The 23,069-nt window shown below is 42.5% G+C and overlaps 1 protein-coding gene across 11 annotated transcripts in view; it reads left to right on the top strand.

Annotated features, from left to right (window-relative positions):
• Positions 1 to 20,599, top strand: part of LOC144989056 (protein NLRC3-like) — a 57,954-nt gene extending 37,355 nt beyond the window's left edge. For 10 of the 11 annotated variants that reach the window (XM_078940857.1, XM_078940851.1, XM_078940855.1 and 7 more), the window contains 4 exons: positions 738 to 914; positions 4,897 to 5,073; positions 6,113 to 6,286; positions 6,599 to 20,599. In XM_078940857.1, the coding sequence (XP_078796983.1) occupies positions 738 to 914; positions 4,897 to 5,073; positions 6,113 to 6,286; positions 6,599 to 6,608 (538 nt within the window). In that variant the 3' untranslated portion in view covers positions 6,609 to 20,599. The remainder of the gene's footprint in view (positions 1 to 737; positions 915 to 4,896; positions 5,074 to 6,112; positions 6,287 to 6,598) is intronic. The other variant, XM_078940876.1, reaches the window with a different exon arrangement.
• Positions 20,600 to 23,069: the final 2,470 nt, after the last annotated feature.

Raw genomic sequence — 23,069 nt, 5'->3', positions numbered from 1 at the left:
AATAAAAAGTAGTGATCATGATGTTAGAATTACTTCTAGAATCCAGGACACTAGATATTCCTGCACTAAAGCAGATTGAATTCTATTTATTATATTATAGGAGTTTATGTTCATAATGACAGACTCAGTTTTCTTGTTGTATGGACTTTATTTGATTGACAGCAGGTCAGTTTGTGCTATTTGTGTAGTGATGAGAGGATCTTTAGTTGTTTGCAGACTGACTTGGAATATGAATCAGTAACAGAATAAATTTGGAACATCTGCCAAGTGGAGTCACATCTCTGTCTCCTGCTCCCTGTGTCCTGACCGACCCCCCCCCCCCCCCCATCTTGTTTCCTGTTAAACTCCTCCCCCGAATCAGAGACACAGTCCTCCGTCCTCACAGGGCTGGAATTTGGACACAGCCTGTGTCTCTTTATTTAGTTTTTGGAATCAGACATATTTGAAATGGAAGCTTTAATCTATTGGATTGTAAATATGTTGTCCTGATTAATTCTTGATGATCAATGACATTTCAATTCCTCGTCTGTTTTAACTTCATTTCAAGTCATTGCTAATCTATTGTATTTTCATTCCTGATCATGTTTTTGGGTCCAAATCCAAAAGAAATTAGCAAACAGTGAAAATGTCATCTGTCACTCTGTCATCAGGGCGGGTCCCACCTGACTGAATGGACCAAGTTCCTGGACCTCCAGCTGCATCACTGCTCCTGAACACACTTTTCTGTCTGATTGCAGGTTGTGGGGCTGCAGTTTGTCAGAGATCAGCTGTGAAGTTCTGGTCTCAGCTCTGAAGAAAAACCCGTCTAATCTGACAGAACTGGACCTAAGCGAGAACCAGAACCTGCAGGATTCAGGAGTTGTTCATCTGTGTGGTTTTCTGGAGAGTCCAGACTGCAGACTGCAGACTCTGAGGTCAGTAAAGAAGCTGAACTCCCTGAAGGATGAGAAGAACGGATCAGGTGAAGAACTTTCTGATGTTTCACTGGAAGATTTTCTGTCTACAGCCGTGTTTGAAACAAACTGATGATTGATTCAGATTTTCTTCATCAATTGAATTGATTGTTCTGATGATTGATAGAAACTGATCTGTTTCAATCAGGATCTTGTAGATCAGGATCTCCAACCTATTTTAGAACACAGATCCATTTCATGTCAGAAAAATGTTCACAGATCGGCCTGTAGAAAGTTCAAGTTGGCGTCCAAATTAGTTTCAGCTTCCAGTTTTCAGAAAACCATTCAAAGGATTCTACATCAAATCTATTTGAAGAAAATAGTTTGAAAAGATCTTTAAATATGGAATCTAGAACAGACACTTCCTTTGAATGTCACTAGAACAACAAAAACACACTGTTGTTTGGTCAGAGCATCATTCAGTCACTGAAACCAGAAATGACTGCAGATTCATTTACCACTAGAAATGAAAAACTCTCACTAAAAAATGACTCTTTATTTTTGGAACTTTGGATTCAGAAAAGTTTTCTGAAGACTAAAAATGCTGAAACCTAAAAAGTTCAACTCAAAGACAACCAAAGGACATATAGAACAGATTTCAACACTTCATGAACACAATGAAAAGCTGCAAACAACTGATGGACATGAACCAAAAAGAAGTGTCATTGAAAGTTCACTGACTGAATATTAGACGTTTCCATTCAACTAAACACACAACTGTGTTGAATCCAGCATGTGCAAATATCTGGATGGGATCAATGGTGGGATTCAAATCCAACCGTGTTCATGGGATCAGAAAACTTTTTCCCATTAGAACAAACGTTCACATGGTCTCACTTTCACAGTAGTGTTGAAAATACCGGAAGAGGTAACTTAGTTGTCATATACGTTTATGCAGCAGCTCTGTAATCTACGAGAAGATCTTCCAAACGTGCTTTTATTAATGTTATAAATATTATGAAGCTCCTGTTTGCTCATCATTTTATTTTTAATCCGTGTGGTTGGTGCTTTTTGGTGGAAGAATGGAGCTGGGAGAAGCCAGAGGTCTTCCAGCTCCCAGCAGAGGTTAACTCGGGCTAAAATCATTAGCCTTGTTTAAAAATCAAATCCACGCGGTAAACGCTGAAATCTGCATCCTGGCTGCACGTAAATATGTGGGAATAACATCAGCCTTTATTTAGTCGGGACACGACTAAGGACTGAGCGGCATTCTGTATGAAAAGCTCACACTGCCCCAAAGCCGCTGTGTGAGCTGGCGGTCTGAGCTCTGCTCGGACACACGGTTCTCCTGAGTCCTGCAGCCGCCAACCCAGAGCGGCAGGACGGATCGTAGTCCGAATGGGAGGGGGGGGTCTCAGCTGCAGAGGACATGAACAGGTGAACAGAGGAAAAGCAGGTAGAGAGGCGGGGGAGGGGCTTTGGCTTCAAACTGTCAGAGATGGAAACACTGGCGTCAGATTCAGACTCAGCTTTCACTGTTGAAGCAGAGACTCTGGGATGATTTGATGAACTCAAACATTTATTTAATGTGTTTTATATTTACATCATGACAGAAATATGTCAAAACATTGCTGTTTATTTTTCTATAAATAACTTCTTTCTTCATGTATTTTACTTTTCTAGTTGGAAAAATGTATAAAGTCAAAGTTTTGTTAAAAAAACATTGTTGCATAATGAGGAAATAAACACTTTATGTTATTCCTGCACAATATACCACAAATGTATCGTTATCACAATATCCAGCTCTGCAATATGCAGATCACAAAAGACGGGAAAATCACAATAAATGGTAAACCTTAAATGTGTTAAAACAATCTTATGGCAGCTTAAAGCTTTTAACGAATCAAATAAATCCCTTTATGCATTTGACCAATCAGACCAACCAGATATTAATATTCATCCTTTATTAATCTCAGTAATGGTTGCATTATCAGATGATCCTCACATCTCTACATTTCATAGAAAAATGTCTCATTGTCATTTTGTTGCACCATGATTATCAATGATGTCATGATAAACAAAAATCAACGTACATTTATTTAAATCACATTTTGAACTAAAGACTAAATCTGCAGCGTTTTTAACTCAAATTCTTGAGTGATTGAACACATTTGAATTCCTCTTTTCCATGACTCTGCCATGTTTCTCTGACAGCGTCTGGGATCTTTGTTAGTTTTAGTCCAAGTCTGTTTGTGACGTCACTTTTCTTCCACTTTGTCTCAGATGCTGAAACAATGTCTTTCAGCAGCGACTCTCAGAGGGAAAGTCTCTGTAGATCCAGAGAAAATGTTGCTGATGGTTCCACAGTGGGAGTCATCACGTGCTCAAAGCATCACTTTAGCACAGAACGCTGGGATGAATGATGCATTATGGGATGTCTGGCTCAGCTTTAGTGATGGTTTAATGAAGAATGTCCATCATTGATCCTTCCTCATCAAAAACCTTCATTTCTGATGCACTGAGAAACATTTATGAACATGTAAAGAACATTTGATTGATCAGCATAAAGAGTTTGATTCATTTATCCAGAGAAACTGACTGAACCGTAGTAGCAGAGTCTCTCTGGGTCTCTGTGTCTGAAACCAGGAGTCCATGGTTCCTCCTTCAGTTCAGACAAACCAGGAGTCCATGGTTCCTCCTTCAGTTCAGAGAAACCAGGAGTCCATGGTTCCTCCTTCAGTTCAGACAAACCAGGAGTCCATGGTTCCTCCTTCAGTTCAGAGAAACCAGTTCCTCCTTCAGTTCAGAGAAACCAGGAGTCCATGGTTCCTCCTTCAGTTCAGAGAAACCAGGAGTCCATGGTTCCTCCTTCAGTTCAGAGAAACCAGGAGTCCATGGTTCCTCCTTCAGTTCAGAACCACAGATGCTGCAGTGATTTATGCGTCCAGCTCAGCGCCTCAGTCCAGAGTTCTTTATGATCTTCTTCAGCGTTTCAGGATGTTTTCCAGCCGTTTCTGAGTCAGCTGTTGTCATTTCTCCATGCAGACACAAACTTCTGTCAAAGATTCAGGAACAGCTGGAAGCAGCTGTTGGAAGCTGACAGACCGGAATGTTTTTCATCTCCAACCTCCTTCCTTAGAAATGAACACAGAATCTCAATCAGTTTATGTGAAACCAGGAAGATGACTGTATAACTGTAAACTCAGATGATGGATACACTGTAGAATGACCATATTTGAAGAGATTGACATTTTGAAATCTATAGAAATACAAGTTTGATTCAAACAGAACAGCAACACAATGAAAGTAAACTTTAAATGGAGCTATTTTTAGAACAGGCCTGCAGGCCACTGATGTGGCCCTTGGGGGCCACTGATGTGGCCCTTGGGGGCCACTGATGTGGCCCTTGGGGGCCACTGATGTGGCCCTTGGGGGCCACCTAGTGCCCACAGACACCATGTTGGTGACCCCTGGTTTAGACTACCAGCAGAACCATCAGCAGCTCCTCTTCAGGGCCACATTCAGACACTTTGGGCCCCGTGGATCCTCATGTTTTTCAAGGCCCCTCTACAGTTTAGAGATGTCAGGAAATGCTTTCAGAGGAGAACTAAAGACTTTTTCAGCTGTTTTTCTGCTATTTGATCATTTGAAAATGACTTTTACAATTTAGGATTCAAGAGCAAGAAATACAATTTAATCTGACATTTTTGAAATGGAAGCTTTAAATCTATGTGATTGTAAACATGTAGTCCTGAATAATTCCTGATGATCAATGACATTTCAATTCCTCGTCTGTTTGAACTTCATTTCAAGTCATTTCTAATCTATGTCATTTTCAATACTGATCATGTTTTTGGGTCCAAATCCAAAAGAAATTAGCAAACAGTGAAAATGTCATCTGTCAGTCTGTCATCAGGGCGGGTCCCACCTGACTGAATGGACCAAGTTCCTGGACCTCCAGCTGCATCACTGCTCCTGAACACACTTTTCTGTCTGATTGCAGGTTGTGGGGCTGCAGTTTGTCAAAGAACAGCTGTGAAGTTCTGGTCTCAGCTCTGAAGAAAAACCCGTCTAATCTGACAGAACTGGTCCTGAGCAGGAACCAGAACCTGCAGGATTCAGGAGTTCTTCATCTGTGTGGTTTTCTGGAGAGTCCAGACTGCAGACTGCAGACTCTGAGGTCAGACTCCATGTTTCAGTTGTGTTCAGATCAATATGATGACAAAGTTGTGTTGACCCACAGTGAGCAGAAATGTCCAGATTCTGTTCTGCAGAAGCATCTTCCTGCAGCTGCTTGTTCTCTTCAAAGATCTGCAGAAGAACTTCTTCTTTTCTTCCTGCAGCTGCTTGTTCCAAAGCCGTCTGCTGACATTTGTGCTCCACAAAGTACTGCTTGCAGCCATCAGCTCTTCTGTGTTTTACTCCAACAGACTCCTTTAAAGCGCGTGCAGAAGGAGCAGCCGTGCACGCTCACATGCACTCTGAGTCCTGCTGCTGTGTTTCAGCAGATGCAGCTGAGAGTCCAGCGGCTGATGTTTGTGAGCAGACAGTGACAGAGTCCTGCTGCAGCTGGATGCTGCTCTGACAGACACATCCTCCACAAACATCCTCACCTTTTCATCCACAAACATCATCACATCATCCATCAAAGCTCCCAGCAGCTTCTGACTCTTCATTCAGAGCTGAAGTCATGCTTGATCAGGGATCAATGTCCAACATTTGCTGCTGACTCTTCCTCATCACTTCCTTCTTCTCTCTGCTTTGATCTGTTGGAGCTGAAAGTCTCTGCTTGAAGGGCTGCAGCAGAGAAGGACTGGAAGATCATCTCCTGAAAACTGGGAGGAAGACTTTCCAGCATCCTGCTGCTGAAATTCTCCCATGATTCAGTGCTGTTTGGAGAAGAGCTGAGCAGAAAGAGGAAGTGGACTTTTTCTGCTGTTGCTGCAGAAACATCAGTTGGTTTGGATGCAGCCACAGGCAGATGTTTGACTTTCACACATCTGGACTTCTTTCCTGAAGCAGCTGCATGTTGTCCTGAATGTTCCTGAATGTTCTTCTTCTCTGCTTCTGCTGGACTCTTCTGATCTGCTGCTGTTGCTTCACATCTTTGGACTTTTTCTAAACTTTCTGATCTTCTTCAGCTCTGAACTCATCAGAAGAAGTGAAGGATGAAAAACATGAACTTTGTCTTTAAACTCAACTCTTTCTTCTGGTTTCAGGTTGATTAAGTGCAGTTTGTCAAAGACCAGCTGTGCTGCTCTGGTCTCAGCTCTGAAGTCCAACCCGTCCCACCTGACAGAATTGGACTTGAGCTTCAACAACCTTCAGTCTTCAGATGTTCAGCAGCTCCAGGATCTGGTGGAGAGTCCAAACTCCAAACTGCAGACTCTGAGGTCAGTAGAGGGTTGGAGTCAGTCCAGCTGCTTCCAGATGTTTGGTCCTAAAGTTAGTCTGAGAGCAAAGATGCAGAGTTTCCTGTAAAGCTGCAGCTTCTCAGTGAAGCTCTGAGGAGAATGATGACAGGCTTCAGGACAACAGCCAATCAGAGCAGCAGAAGCTCCAACAGGTGAAGATGACAGGAAGCTGCTGCTCTGAACAGGACTGAAGCTCCTGCTGCTCTTTCTGCTGCTGTGCTGCATCACTGACTGACAGACCAGGATCAGGAGACACTCCTTCATCTCTGACTCTACACTTTCTCTCTGCAGGTGGAAGTAAAGGTGAGTCTGATGTTCCTCCTGGAGGAGCAGAGAGGAGCAGCAGCAGCAGCTGGTCTGCAGAGATCTGGGGCCTCATTTATAAAACTTTGCGTAGGATTTGCGTCAGAAATGGCGTACGGATGAAACATAGGACGTGCGTACGCAAAGAAATATTCGGATTTATAAAACCGTGCGCACGCACATCCTACGCATCTTTCCCTTAATAAATCACAACCGATTCTAAATGCAGCGCAGCTTTTTGCGGCTTCATGACACGCCCATATTTGTCCATAAATAGTCCGTGAAACGCCCACAAATGAATATTCATTGATTGCGGAACCATGCCAAACACCGAGAGGAAATCAAAAAAACGTAACTTCACTCAATGTGAAGTAAAAGTTATCGTTGGCGAGGTGGAAAAGAGGAGAAAAGTGTTGTTTGGAGGGCACAGTGTGGACATTACTAATGCCAAAAAGGCACGTGAGCGGCAAACGGTGGCGGACGCCGTAAATGCTGTAGCCTCACAACCATTCGAGGTTGTGAGGCTACAGCGCTCCATCGGGGGGGGGGGGGGGACGACGACACCGGAGCGCCAGATGCATGCGCCGGGGGGACCGGAGCGCCAGATGCACCGGGTGACACGCGTGGTTCCTCCGAGTGCTCCTCTGTAACGCCGGGCCCAAAAGCCCGCAGAGGTCCAACAGGACGGCTGAAGGAAGTCAGAACCGGCTCATAAGCCACTCGTCCTCATTTGCCAGCACGTCTTCTTGCTGTCTAAAAATGCGTTCACTCCGAATTCTTCCATTTGCCACATCTTCTAAGAGCGTAAGATCAGCCATTGTGCGTCATTACGCATTGTGATGGGGCATTTTATTTCCCTCCATTTAATTACATCTGACAAGCTACAGATGCCGGTAATAATCCACGTGGAAATGGGAAATTGATCTGCGCAAATGTAATTTCTTGTTGCTTTCTGAATGGTTGAGACATACGCCATACATTGTTTTATCAAAAATAAAACAAACTAAAGGCATATGCATGAATACCATACTTCCATAGCTTATGAAGAAATGTTTTAATATGAAAACAACTTTCCCCAGTGAATAATTAGTACGTCCGTCCGCACGCCCACACCTTTGTCTGCTCCTCCAGACGGACACACTGACGAGAATATCAGTTTTGTACATTATTTTGTTCTGTTAACTATATTATTTATGAGGATGAATTGCACAACATGCCAATATTGCAGAACATATTTCACTTTTCTTTTTCCAAATAAGTGTTCATTTGAATTTCTGTTGTAATTTTCGTTAGATTGTTTTGTTTGTTTCACTGCTGATCGATCAAACAGGTGTTCGTGTAGGCTGTTAATTGTAAGTCTTGCTTTGTGAAGTCTTCATGTTATTTCTGAGAGGCAGGATTGTCATTTTCACTTTCACGTGTTTCTTCCATCTGCCGACGGCGTCGCCGTTTCTCATTTCACCCGTTTTTGTGCGTACGCCTGGGTCAGAGCTTGCGTGGAGGACCGCACATTTTCCCGTCAAGTTTGCTTTTTATAAATCTCAACTATTGCGTAGAGAGTGGCGTACGCCTTCTTTTGTGCGTACGCAACGTTTATAAATGAGGCCCCTGGTGACTGGACGGTGTTCCTGGGAGGTGGAGAGCAGAGTGATGGAGGAATCAGAGGAAGTGGAGATGAGTGTCAGAGCTGCAGCAGGAACTGATCTGAGATCAGCTCCACTGTCTCTCTCAGCATCAAGTGGACAGTTATTGTGCTGCAGCTCCCCCGGTGGACTGATGGAGAACTGCACTTCCTCTTCTCATTCTAACTTGGAGTGTTGATCTGAAACATGGGTTGGATTCAGATGTTCAGCAGCTCCAGGATCTGGAGAAAAACAGACCTGCAGACAAACAGATTCTTTTCTAGATCATCACTTTCTTCTTTGATCTCCATTTGATGGACAGATGTGAGTTTGGGATGGACCAATCAAGGATTGAGGGAATCATTGATCAGACAGAACATTTCTGGATGACATAGATCTATGTGTGGGTCTGGCGTTGGATCCTGGTTCTTTCTCTGGAACAGGGACAGAACCAGAACTCTGGATCACTAGATTCTGGTTCCAGATGTTTCACACTTGATTTCTGTTCTCCAGAAACTCTCATTGACAAACAAACACAGAGTTTCATTCAGAAACCTCCAACATGGTCATGTGACCAGAATGTTCATAGTGGAGACACGGACAAACGCTGTGGTCACATGACTCACTGGTTTGGATTCAAGTCCTTTGAAGTCAGTTTTTGGAGCAGAAATCCCGTCTGATCTCAGTTAGTGAACAAAAGTCTCTCAGTTGAATCATTTTTCTATCATCTCTGTTCTGTTGATGATCAAATATTGACTCATGCAGTTTGAAAGACCCAGAGTTTTGCTTTGATTGATGTTTTCCACAGTTTTCTGACTGAACTTCCTTTTTCTTTGGTGTTTTGTGGGTAAAACTCTGTTCTTTTTCATGCTGACAGCATTTTTAGCTGCAGTTTTAAAGAAGTTTCATCTAAATCCAGTAGAATCTCCTCATTTTCTAGAATGTCTAAACTAGTAGAAACTTTCTGAGCATAAAGCCTGTTTTCTCCAGAGGACATGAATGAACAGAGTGGATCTTAGTGAGGAATGACAGCCTCTGGATGCAGAGAATCACTTTGATGCAGCTGCTGCAACAACACCAACCGCATTGAAGCAGAAGGGAGAAGGGAGACACCTGCTGGCTGTTTGCAGAACTGCATCTTAGTGTCAAAAGGCTTCAAACTGAAAGCTGTCAAATTCCTGCAGCCTGTTTGGATCTAATAAATGCTCTTTTGAATCAACTCTGTGTTTTCTATTGATTTCTGTCTTCATTCTATCTTTTTTTTAATATTTTATTTTCAAGTTTAAATGAACATATAATGTGAAACAACAACAAACAAAGACAAAGGGGGAAAAAGAACAAGACAACCCCTAAAAAACACGAAACTTGCAAAAGGCAAGAGGCCAAAATAAATAAATAATTAACAGAAAAAAAAGGAAAAAATATTGCTTGCCAGATTTACCATACTAAACTGTAAACAAATACACAAGTACATGTTGCAGTCAGACAAAACTTGTACAAGAGAGGGGGATGCAAAATTACATTAGCGACCCAGACCCAGCACCTCTTCAATTTAAGTCCTGTTGTTCTGTGTTGTAGTTTAAGTTATGTTGTAGTGAACCAGAAAGGGTTTCCAAACAGTGTTGAATCTATACTGTGAACCAAATCTGCAGGGCCTCAGCCTGTCTAGCCCGATGGCATATATGATGTCAGCCAGCCAGTGTTCAAAGGAGGGAGGAGTTATTGATTTCCAGTTTAGAAGAATAAGCTTTTTGGCCACCAACATTACCAACTGTAGCGCTGTCTGTATATGTTGTGGCAAATGGGAAGTTTGTGAAGAACATCCAAAGATGGCCAGGTGGCTATTGGGCTGAATCTCTTTTTCATATGCATCAGAAAAGCATTTAAAAATCTTACTCCAGAAACTGTGCAACGATGGACAAAACCAGAATAAATGACCCAGCGTACCTTCTGATGTTTTACACCTGTCACAAGTAGCTGAGACAGCTGGAAAGATTTTGCTCAGCTTCGTTTTGGAATAATGCAGTCTGTGCAGAACCTCAAATTGAATCAACCTTAGTCTGGAACTGATGGAGCAGCGGTCAAGTTTAGACAGTGCCTCATTCCAGAAACCCTCAGGTACCTCGTCTTCATTCTATCTTTGACTCTCAAACAGACTTGAATCTTCAGCCTTCCCCCTCATCCTGTTCCAGCTGTTCTAATCTGCATGTGTTTGGTTCCTTCTCAGTAGAAATTCCACTTTGTGGTATGCAGATTCATGAAGTGGTTCCTTGAGCCGTGAGTTTTGCCAGCAGCAGGAATCCCTGAGAGTTAGGAGACAGTTTGTGGAGAGAGTTTGTAGATTTAGGAGAAACCAACGTTTGAAATGAAACCAAAGTGTCCTAAAGCAAAATCACTGAGCACATCTCAATGTTCCACAAACAGTCATTTTCCACAGTGGACCGTCACCACACACTTTACAAGACAGTTTCTCACAACTTTATGACAACAAATCCTGAAATTGTTCCATTCAAGGAAACATTGACTAATATTTGGATTGATGCTGTTTTCCATCTGTGTTTTCAAACCTGCATCAAGAATTAGCTCATGTCTATTGATTCACACAGGGGCCAACAGTTAATTTGAGTCACCAACATATTTTTTCCAGCCAAATTAAAACACTATTTTAGACAAAATAGCATCAAAGTAATTGTTCTTGGTGTGAACACGTCTTTATTGTCGTCTAACTGTAAACTCCAACTCAAACATGCTGACTAAACAAGGACAGATTTCCTAGAGATTTCCTAATTCTGCTTCCATGTGATCACATGAAAACAGTCCAATGTTTTGGATTCTTCTTCTTCTATCTCATTGACATTAAAGCTGCAGCTCTGTCACCAGGAAACAACATGTGACAGGTCCCAGTTTTTGGTGGAACACCGTCTCTGTGATGCTACAGGCGCTGCTAAAACACAGTGGATTTCATTCTGTTCTATGGAGAAAAGACTGTTTGATTCATGTCTGATGAATTCATCTTGGAGGATTTATCCTCCACGTCTAGAAGTCCGCAACGTGAAAATCCTGTCCCACTTTAAAGCGGTCCGTGTTTCCATGGTGACAGAGGGAACAGCTGGTTAGCATCTTTCTAACTTGACTGAACTGAGGGTTGGGGCTTCCAGCTGTAGAAAATGTATGTTTTAATATCTTATTCTTTATTATGTTACAGCTTTATCTTTAGTGTGAAGTGAACTTATTTTGAACTATCCAGATTTATGGTCGTGTGACATTCCTTTTTGCTTTATGGTTGCAGTATCCTGTGAAGAAATAGGATGTTCTTTGTGCAAAGTTAGGAGTTTTACATAGGTGCCATAAATATGCCATGGACCATATCCGTACCATCTGGGTTGAAGATTCTTCCCCTGGGAAAGTGTGAAGATTCGTGTTCTCATGTGGAGGTTGGAGCTGACCTTTGCTCTGGATACCGGTAAAGGAACCTGGGGTTGTCCAGGAATGATTTAGTCTGACCAGATGGGGACTCTTTTGATCATCGGACTGGGTGTGCGCCGGTGAAACGGGCCCCCGAGAGGCGGAGCGGATTTGAAGCTGACAACCTTCATCTATTGGCCGGTGATAGCAGGCGGGCTATCAGCTGACGAATCAGAGCGACCATGGGCGGAGGACCGACAGCCATGCTCTTTCCGGAAGGCGGAGATTCAAACACATCTTAAAAAGACTGGTTTTAAAGTTTTCCATTGTTCTTAGGAAAATCTACGAGTAATTCGCATGTAACTTGTGCGTCAGTAGATCTTTACTTGAGAATCCAGATATATCTGCATTAATGTTTTAATCTGTGCTTTAGAACTATTGTCAGGGAAATAAACTTCGTGTATTTTTAAACCGGTTGAATCCTTGTTTGTTTTACCACTCTCGACTATCGAACACGCATGGATGGAAAGAACTGAAAAGCGGACGATTTCTTTCCTTCAATTTTGGTGACCTCGAGACGTGAAGTCGGGGGCGGAAGAAAGCGGACCAGACCGGTTGGACCACATAGTGGCTTATTACGAGATTTCTGAGACTTTCGACGAAAAGTCTGGGGATGCTTCCTCCTGCCATGCGGTCGACTTCTTCAGAGGCCTCATTCATAATCATGGTGAGCAGAGCCTTTTGTAAAGTCTGCATATTGATTAACTCAAATTAAAGGAGAAGTCAATTGTATGGGTGGCACAGTGTACCCTATACGAACGAATGGGCGAGCGCACCCCAGTAAATAAGTGTTGGGTTCACCCTCCCTAGAACAGCGGATTGAACGGTGGCAAAATATACACTTTGGACAGCAGTAAATTTTGAAAAATTGGACATTTATAAATTATGCAGGTTTTTCGTCTGTTCGGCCTGTAAAAATTGAACGTTGGCAAATTGGGAGCTTGTGATATTTGGAAAGCAGCAAATTGACTAGGTTTGCGTCTGTTCAACCTGTTAAGAAATCCCTTACGAAAAACAGAGTTTTTATAGGAACTAATTTTGCGCGTCTAGGATTTTCGGAAACACCAAGGAGGCTTCGGCCTCTACAAATTATTTTTTTATACGCGGAGAGAAACCAAAGAAGGATTCAAAATAAACATGAGCGCTGAATTTGACAGAAAAAAGGAGGAAAATTGACTTGACATGACTTGACGACTGACTGTCGACAATATAGACGTGATCGCTGATGAACGGACTGAATGTATGAGATTTTGGAGACGTGACTGCTTATGAATGAAATGTATGCATGAGATCTTGGAAAGTATGGGATGAAAAACTGTTTGAAATCGGTAAATTTTGGCTTTATTTTCCATGTTTCTGTGTGAAATGTTTTCTCTATTGGCGTGGCCATCTTGTTTCGAATTAGCCAATAACGGGACGTTTTAGTTTCTTTCAAATGCGTCGACAGCTCTGGTTGGCTTTGTTTGTACCACGTGGTCGGCGTGACGGCGTCCATGGAGACCGAAAAGTTCAACCTCCGCTAAACTTTCACGGAACAAAGCTTAAGAGTTTGCGATCTAATTTGTGGTAAAATAACGACTGATACCGTAATTATTGAGCGTGGTCATGACCTCGGTTGTAAGACGTCGATAAAAACAAATTTCAGTGGTCTTGGTTCGACGAAAAAGATTTTTAAGTAGGAAGGCGTTTATGAGCAGCGCTTCCGATGGAAGTTTCAGCCACAACAGCAGCTTGACTACACATGCAGCTGCAGCAACAGTCTTTGTTCTGCCTCTGCTCGAACGAAAATAACTTTCTCGGGAGTTTGCCTAAAGTTGGGCAAATCTTTCTAAAACACAGTAAGGTAATATCAGTCCAACATATTTTGTGTAAAATGATTTTGCAATTATTTCGGTTTTCTTATCTTGAATACGTCATCATGTTTCTACTTTATTTGTAATTCCTAATTACCATGATTTAGTTAAGTTTTGCTAAAAAAGTAATGCTATTGACACTAAATGTAAGTATTTGTTGGTTTAGATCCGGACTCCCTTAAAAAGAATGTTTGCAATGTTTAATTTATTGTATGTTTGTTTTAATATTTCCCAGATTACTTAGTGTTGGTGTTAAAGGATTTATTGGTGTTTAAAGATGAAAGTTGAAGCAGATCCCATGTTTTGATGTAATTATAGTTTGAAAACAGTGTAAGTGGATGTTGTACAGAATGGGAAAAGGACAAAGCAGTGAATTAAAGTAGAAATGAACGGCATAGGAAGTGATAGAGGGTCTGTGGACACAGAAAGGTATGGTAAGGAAAGGTGATGGTTCTAGTACAGAAAAAGGGTGAACATGAATGTTAATGCTAGTGATAAACAATTCATTTCAGTGAAATGGTTTATTTTGTTTATGTGTAAGGTGCCTAATTTGTTGTGTTATATCTTTTGGTGTGGTTTTGATAAAACGGTTAAAAGTTATTGTCTGCGTATTGATTGTCTGTGTTTTAACGAACCTGTTGTGGTTTAGAGTGTGAATTGTGTTTTGGTTAAATAAGGAAAAGCTTAAAATTGTGGAATTTTGTTACTTTTAGCACTCCTACAAATTATTTTTGCAGGACAGCAAGTCCTTAATGGTAAGTCAAAACAATTTGTCTTTGTTTCTGAATTAAAAGTGAATGATTAGCTGCCAGAATAAATCTAAGACAATGTATTATTCAAAGATTTGGCTCCACATCCGTCATATAGTTCAGAGAAAAGTTTAGGGATTTTTTCCTTTGCTGATTTTCATCATTGATTAACCAACTTTAGCATACACAGTGTTGGTGATGGCGATGGTGAAAAGAAAGCATGACAGTAACAAATCTGATTTAACAACATCTGCAGTAACAACATGTTTTTTCCAAGCAGCACATAGCTTTAATGGTGCAAGAAAGGCACAGAGCAGAGCCGTCCTGAGACCTCATAAATCTTTACACAGACAACCCCCTCTGCTTCATTGGGTGAGTGACAAAAAGAGCATTTCTCAGTTCTCTGGCTTCACAGGAAGGAGCCGAGTTAGGAGTGTCTGACCCTCAGGTCAGCTCCGCTAATCAAATGAAGCCATGACTGCATGAATGGAGAATGCATTGGAGCGTCTGCGAGGTGATAAGAGTCTATTTAAAATACATCTGATTCATCACTGCAGAGCACATTTGCAGAAAAAGGGCAAAGGGAGGAGTTGAACAACTGAAAAACAGTTATTTATACTGCAGGAAAAATCCACAAGGGATAATGAAGTTGTTTTAAAAAAAAAAAAAAAGCAAATAACATGATGAGTTTAAATACCCTCAGGACCTGTAGCAATGTTCAGGTATCGGAGGCCAGGACAGGAGGACGGGTATCCCCTCCTGGAAGGCGTGGGCCACCCAAGGACCCCCCCAGCAGCAGCTGGAAATGGCATCTGTGGCGCTCAGGACAAATGGCAACGACTGCCCACAACAAGGTACCCAACAGCAGAATGCACAAACCAGGAGCAGAGAACATGAACAGCACCCACAACCGCTCCGAGCTCCTCCACCGTGGCAAGGACCACAGGTGGCAAGTTGGACAATACCACTTGGTGATGCAGGAGCCATGGTCCCTTTCAAGCTCAGAGGTAACTCCATGAATGGACAGTGGTGCAATGTGTTCCTCTATAAACTGCCGGTTGCATCCATCAGCTCTGACAAATGAACATATGACTCCTCAAACCCGGCAAAAGACCATCCAACTGACTTTTGACCAGATGGTGGAACATTCATTTGTGCATTCACCACACACGCCTGTGAATCTGTTGGGACGGAACGTTTTTGTCAAAACAGGAGCCAGCATTCTTTCAGACTGGATGCCATGCCACACGCCACAGCCAACCCCTGCTGCTGACACCTGCTGGATCCAGAGGGCCCTGAAACGCCAGGTGTGTCCATGTATTTCGGGTATGGATGCCATGAGTCCTGTCCTAGAAGCAATATTTTTCCGCCTCCGATGACCTGAAGTGCACATTCTATTATTACAGAGAGGATGATAACCAGTACCAAGAAGCATTTCATCAGGTAGACAGCCATACGTGGTATTTAAACTACACTGACATATATATTGGTCAAGAGGGTATATAGTTTATTTTGCATTCACACACTCATATTTGCAATGATACCGGAAGTTAGTCACACCTGTATCGCACATAGAATTAGCACTCCCCTGGTCATGAAGCTCGGCAACTCAGACCCATGACTAAGAGGGATGTAAACAAACAACTGTCTAAACTGTGATTTTCAGGTGTTCACTTCTCTCCCTCAATAAAAATGTACAGGATAACTTTGCCTTCAACGACTAACTCCTCAGTTCTGGAGCATTTCTACATTGTCAGTCATCGCAGCAGAGAGAAGACAGATCATGAAGATGCAGAGGTGATGTTAAAAACGCTCTCTGATGCTTCATGGTCAACAGGTTCATTTGATGTTTGTTCATGCTCCACCGTTCTCCCGGTGGTGAGTGAGGTAACTGCAGGCACAAATGTTTTTAGATCTCAGTGCAGCTGAGTGAAGGATGCAGATGAAAGGGTGACGGACACTCAGTTTGGTTTGAGGAACTCTGGTGTAATTGAGCATTCATATTTTTCACGGTTTACTCTTTTGAGACCGGTTTTACAAACAGATAATAAAACTTATCGCATGGCACATGATTTAAGGGCTGTTAGTGAAGTTATCATTAGTCCAGTCCTTCCTGTGCCTGATCCACATCGCATGCTGTCAACTTTAACCCCACAATGTGTGTGGTTCACTGCTATTGCTTTAGCAAACGGCTTCTTTTGCATTCCATTACATGAGAACAGCAGACACCTCTTCGCATTTCAGTATAAAGGTGTCCGCTTGCAGTACACACGCTTGCCACAAGGATTTAAAAATTCTCCTGGCATGTTCAATCACTTTTTAAAGTTTCTCCGACAGGATATTATGCTCTTAGAGGGTTGTGTTTTTGATGTAGGTTGATTATCTCCTGCTAACAGCACCGACTGCTGAAACCTGCCTGCAAGTAATGAAAGATCTTCTTTTGACGTTGTTTGATTTGGGTTTTGAAGTGTGTAACAGGAATTTGCGACGTTGCAGAAGGGAAGTCACATTTTTAGGTACAACTGTTTCCAGCACAGGCTCTTCAATGTCTACGGAGCATAGAAAGTCTGTTTTGCAGCAGAAACGTCCAGAGACAGTAAGAGAAATGTTGGCATTTTTGAGTCTTTGTGGTTAAGGAAGACATTTTCTTCTTTGTTTTGTGGAACCTGCTGCCCCTTGAGGTCAATGCTAAACGACAAGGGTGACTGACCTCACGGCTGCAAGGCAACGACAATAAGTGGTTTCATTTCTTCACCTTATAATCTTGCTTTTCACAGGAACATGGACAGAGTGCCTGTTAATCTAAACGGTGCACTGATCTGTTTGTTGTTCTCCTATTTTATGTTCAATTTTTATTCAATTTATATTTTTCCTTTCAATTTATCTGGTTTTGTGTTTGTGCCTTATCTCTGTTTGACTCTGCAGTGTTTCCACTCCAAGAGAGGGAGATGGACATTAGGGAATCTTAAGGAACTTGTTTTATTGTCGTCGTCAAATTGTTTTATTATTATCATCGTTTAAATGTATTTGTTTAGAAAGGATGTTTAAATGGTAACTCAGATTGACCTTTTTTCATTTTTTTCTACAGCTTTGTGTGTGTGTTCCTCTGGTTCACTCATCCTCAGCAAGGATGAGGAAGTTTTACGACACTGTCCTGGGTTGATAAGGCAGTTATACGACTGTCTCTAATGAACATTTCTTTTTGTCTTGAATTTTTTCTTCCCCACTTGTGTTCTTAATGACGGCACGAGGAGGAGCAGACCTTTCAGCAGAGAAACACTGGTGGACTTTTTCCATCACATTTGCTGCTCTCCCCTGCGCAGGCGTAACATGATTCTTGTGTCTTGTGTTTTGTTTTTCTAATATGGTTTTTGGATTATTGTTTTTTATTTTTAAGTTACTGACCCTAACACTAATATTTAGATCCACAGCAGATTCATCTTGGGGAAAAGGTACGTATGTGTGGACACCTTCAGCCCTCGAAATTGGTCTAAAATCATTTCCAACTTCACTGTCACTGAGTCGCTTTTCACCTTCCGTGTCGACACTACCAGACAACTTTTTCCGATCCAATACCACCAACGGGATGCTACTGAATCATATTCGGAAGTTAATCCAACATCCAGTTGCTCCCACATGTTTATATGTGCGTGGGCAAATGGGTGAGATCCGTGTTGGCAGGTTGGTTTCTGTCCGGACATGACTGTTAACATTACTACTCCCACTAGCCCCATGTGGAAAGGACCGGGCTCTGACTCTCCGGGAAAGGTAAACATCATAACTGGAATTCCTTCCACAGATGTTTAGTTCCAGATTGTGACAGGCATCAGTGAGGAAGCCAACAACTGGTTGCTGATGGTCGAACAAGCAGCAAATGTAATAGAGGAAGACTGTGTTGTGTGTATGGGCCCCCGTCCTTTGTTGCGTGTGGTTCCCGTAGCAGTTCCAGCAGAATGTGTCGCTGACTTAATGACTAACACAATTCCTTTTAGCCCGGACTGTCGGAAACTGGATCGCTTTTATCCTCTGGCCCCCAATGATAAAAGGAAGCCTGTTTTTGACCGACGTGTGGCCCCTCAAAATTTCTCATGTTTCGTGTTACGTAATGAAAATGGTAGTCGATTTATAGGTAATGTTACTGACAATTGGTGTAATAACACACAGGTTCTGACTCATTTCCAGCCACTCTCACGAGCGGATATTTGGATATGGTGTGGCACAAATCAAATATTTGACAGATTACCCCTGAATGCCGCCGGACGGTGTGCATTGGTCACTTTGATCTTACCCGTTTTTATTCAACCCACAGCTTTGACAGGTGTCGCACCCCCGCTGACCCACCAGCCTACCTGGAGACGGTCCAAGCGTGACACGGGCTGGATGGGCCAGAATGATCCGACATACATTGACTCTCTTGGTGTCCCTAGAGGCGTTCCAGATGAGTATAAATTAGTGAATCAGGTGGCTTCTTGGTTTGAGAGTATTCTCTTATGGATTACCCCTAATAAAAATGTGGACAGAATTAACTACATCCATTACAATGTTCAGAAGTTAGGCAATTACACTGTTGCAGGTTTTGAAGCTGTGCATGAACAATTGAAGGCCACCTCCCTCATGGCATTCCAAAACAGAATTGCATTAGATATGTTATTGGCGGAGAAATCTGGTGTTTGTGGTATTTTTGGTGATCAGTGTTGTACTTTTATTCCCAATTATACGCAGGCTGGTGGTAAGTTGACAGTGGCTATTGACGGTATGCGCACATTAAATAAGAAACTGAAGGACCATTCAGGTGTTGACACATCCATGTGGGATGACTGGATGAAAGTGTTTGGTCCCTGGAAAAATTTGATCTCCTCTATTCTTGTTGCAGTTGCCGTTTTTACAGCTATTCTCACTCTGTGTGGTTGTTGCTGCATTCCCTGCATTAGGTCACTTCTGACACGCCTTATAGAGAAGGCGGTGGGTGACGAGGATCGTGAGCATGGCCAATATGCCATGTTACCTGTCAGTGATCCTTTTCCCCCACCCCAGCTGTCAAATCAGTTTGTGTGATTTTGTTCTGCCTTAACAGGTCTCGCATTCCTCCCCCTTAATTCCAGGTGTTCTTTTGCTTTACAGGAACTGTTATCTTTTTCACGGTTATGCTTTTTTACTATTTGAATTTGAATTACATTGAATTAGACTTTGAATTTGTTTTATTTACCTTATTTACTACTTTAGTTTTTGTACTATGTAACTTTTATTAAGGACATTGTGCCAAGGGGTTAGGTCGATCTTGTGAGCATGGGCATCCTTAGGGGTGGTTGCCGAGGAGCATGGAGCCGTCGCAAGATTTTTCCTGTCAGACTGAACACTGAATGTTTATCAAAGATGGTATAAAGTATGCTCTGGCAGGTTTTTCGCTTGCACGCTTATGCATGGACGCCTAACTCCTTTGAATTATTTTGTGTTCCAGATTGTGCGGGCTTGAGACCACAGCTGTCAGGTCCAATGGACCTGTTTGTGATGTTTTGTTGTTTTTGAGTATTGTAGTGTTAGATATTTTTGGTGATCACACTTTGTGTGATCAAGAGAGGGAAATGTAGAAAATGTATGTTTTAATATCTTATTCTTTATTATGTTACAGCTTTATCTTTAGTGTGAAGTGAACTTATTTTGAACTATCCAGATTTATGGTCGTGTGACATTCCTTTTTGCTTTATGGTTGCAACATCCTGTGAAGAAATAGGATGTTCTTTGTGCAAAGTTTGGAGTTTTATATAGGTGCCATAAATATGCCATGGACCATATCCGTACCATCTGGGTTGAAGATTCTTCCCCTGGGAAAGTGTGAAGATTCGTGTTCTCATGTGGAGGTTGGAGCTGACCTTTGCTCTGGATACCGGTAAAGGAACCTGGGGTTGTCCAGGAATGATTTACTCTGACCAGATGGGGACTCTTTTGATCATCGGACTGGGTGTGCGCCGGTGAAACGGGCCCCCGAGAGGCGGAGCGGATTTGAAGCTGACAACCTTCATCTATTGGCCGGTGATAGCAGGCGGGCTATCAGCTGACGAATCAGAGCGACCATGGGCGGAGGACCGACAGCCATGCTCTTTCCGGAAGGCGGAGATTCAAACACATCTTAAAAAGACTGGTTTTAAAGTTTTCCATTGTTCTTAGGAAAATCTACGAGTAATTCGCATGTAACTTGTGCGTCAGTAGATCTTTACTTGAGAATCCAGATATATCTGCATTAATGTTTTAATCTGTGCTTTAGAACTATTGTCAGGGAAATAAACTCCGTGTATTTTTAAACCGGTTGAATCCTTGTTTGTTTTACCACTCTCGACTATTGAACACGCATGGATGGAAAGAACTGAAAAGCGGACGATTTCTTTCCTTCACAGCACAGAACCAACCTGAGAGCAAATGAACATTCAAATCCTCCACAAGCTAAACCCCATCAGCGTTGGATTGCTGCTGACAGACAGACTTCATTGATGGCATCTTCCGTTCTGGACCTGACGTTTAGCACACCATAGCTGGATTCCAGAGCGCTTTATCAAAGCGCCTTCAGCCCGTTTGGACTCTGGCGCTCCACGCCTGGATGAATAGTGGCGTTTGGAGGAAGTGCGGCTGCGCGTCACTGAACACCGTCACTGCCTGGACCTCTTTCTGGGTCCTAGTGCCCTAAAGGTTACAGTTCCTGGTTCCACAAGAAAAAAGTCAATTCTAGAGGCCACTCTGACGTCATCATCATCAAAGACAGCGTTACCTAGCAACCATAGCAAGACAATAGCAGCTATAGAGGGAAACACAACAAACCATCAACGGCGGTTAAAGCAGTCAGACGTTTGTTCTGCAGCTCAGCAAAAATCTCTGCTTTAGGTTTTGGGGAGAAAAACAAAGGAAAACACACGGAGAAGGATTCTGCAAAGGAAATCCCGAGTTCTATTGGTAAGTCAGCGTCCTGGAAACATGCTTTGTTGGTTCTGAAGTGGCAGGAATGCAGACTTAGATTGGTTTGTTTCCTTGGATTCTTCAGATGGATTCAAGCTGGAAATGTTGTCAGCATAAAGCAAGTTTGGACTAAACTAAAGCAGAAAGTGGCTTTGAAGATGGTCAGGAGAAATGAGGGCTTTTTTCAGGAATTCTGGGAAGAGGAGGACTTCTCCAAACAACCAGAATCTAGGAGGAGGTTTTTTCAGCATTGAGATCAGGATTTAGCATGAGCTTCAATCCCATTTTGGTTCAATCCAAATGTTTACCGTCATATTCAGGAGTTCAACTCTGAAAGCCACCATGACATCAGAGACATTAAAGACCCTGTTACCTAGCAACCAAACACAACAAACTGTAGACTATTCAAACTGGACATTTTGGGGCAACAATTCTTTTCTAACTCAAGTTTTTATGAAAAAATGTCTGTTGGTAGATTTCTGGATGTTGGCCGTATCCCAGCGAGCAAGGCCAAGTCAGCCCCAGATGGTTTCAAAGTGGACAGAAAAGGTTTTTAGGAGTTTCTAGAATGTTCAACAACTAGAGCTAAATGAAACAAGTGCATGAAATGACAAAGAACTTCCTGTTTGAAAGGAATCTCATGATGGCTTCCACCTGTCTCTTTGCTTTTCTTTTCTTTTTTGGGTTTCTCCTCTTTGGGAGGTTACACAAAACTGCACTTTAACCCAGAAGGAAACAACAACCGCTCCACAATCCCTGAATCCCCTACAGCCTTTATCTAAACATTTACATTGACCATTATCACACATTTGATGGCATTTTCTCAGAACAACAAGCACAACTTCCCGTTTGTTTGTGTGTGAAATGATTCCAAAAAGCCATGTGTCATCCTGGAGGGACTGGTTTCTCATCAATGCAGACCACCAAGTTTCTCTGCTTTCTGACTATTTGGTGGCTGGTCGGCCTTTTGGGATTTTTGTCAGGGAAAGAAGTGAACCTGGGCTCCAAATATTGGAAGACACTGATCTAAAAGTACTAGGACATCTGGAGAAAGCTCTAGTTCTGCTCCAACTCAGTCCAAAGCACTGAAGATAGATGGAGTTGGATTTGGGAGAGGACTGAGCTCATTCAGATGAAGAAAGAACAAGTCAACAGATGAAGAAGATTTCAGGAAGTTTCCCATTCAACAAGTTCTAGTTTCCACAGAGCTAGTTTAGCATCTTCATGAGATGCTGCTGGCGGTGGAGCTTGAACACACACTGCTTTCTGGAACCCAAACTCAGGCTAAGTGGAGGAAAAGTTGGGATTTGTGGTGTTTGTAAAGATCTGGAATGGTTTCCTCCCACAAAAAGGCCTTTTTCTAGTTTCCTGCAGATGAATTCTTTTCCTGCTGGGAGTTCTCATCTGGGTTTGCAGATTCTTAGTTGGAGGAAAACTTGGAGCAAATTCTTCCCAGAAAAAGGATTTTCTCTGGAGTGAATTGACATGAACAGAGTGAGTTTGGACTGAAAGCAGCAACAGGGAGGAGATGTTAGAGCTTCATCAGAAAGCAGCTTTCTGGAGGAGTTGGAAGACGTCAACAGTCACAGTGATGGTGAGGAGGAGGAGCTAAGACTTCCAAAGTCAGAGCTGAAGATGGAGGAGCAGCAGGAGGAGGTTCTTTCATTTTCTTTTCCAGCTCATATGGAGCAGAAAACTGTGCCTGTAGGCTGGAAGCAGGCAAAGGCAACAACAGCAACACTTCCTCACCTGCAGCTGTTGTTGTTTGTGTGTTGATCCACAAACACATGCTGTGAAGAGGAAGCTGCAGTGAAGGCAGCCATGT

This window comes from Oryzias latipes, chromosome 2, assembly GCF_053564925.1.
Source record: "Oryzias latipes strain Hd-rR chromosome 2, Olatipes_Hd-rR_3.1".
Lineage (NCBI taxonomy): Eukaryota > Metazoa > Chordata > Actinopteri > Beloniformes > Adrianichthyidae > Oryzias > Oryzias latipes.
This window is presented reverse-complemented; position numbering and strand designations above follow the sequence as displayed.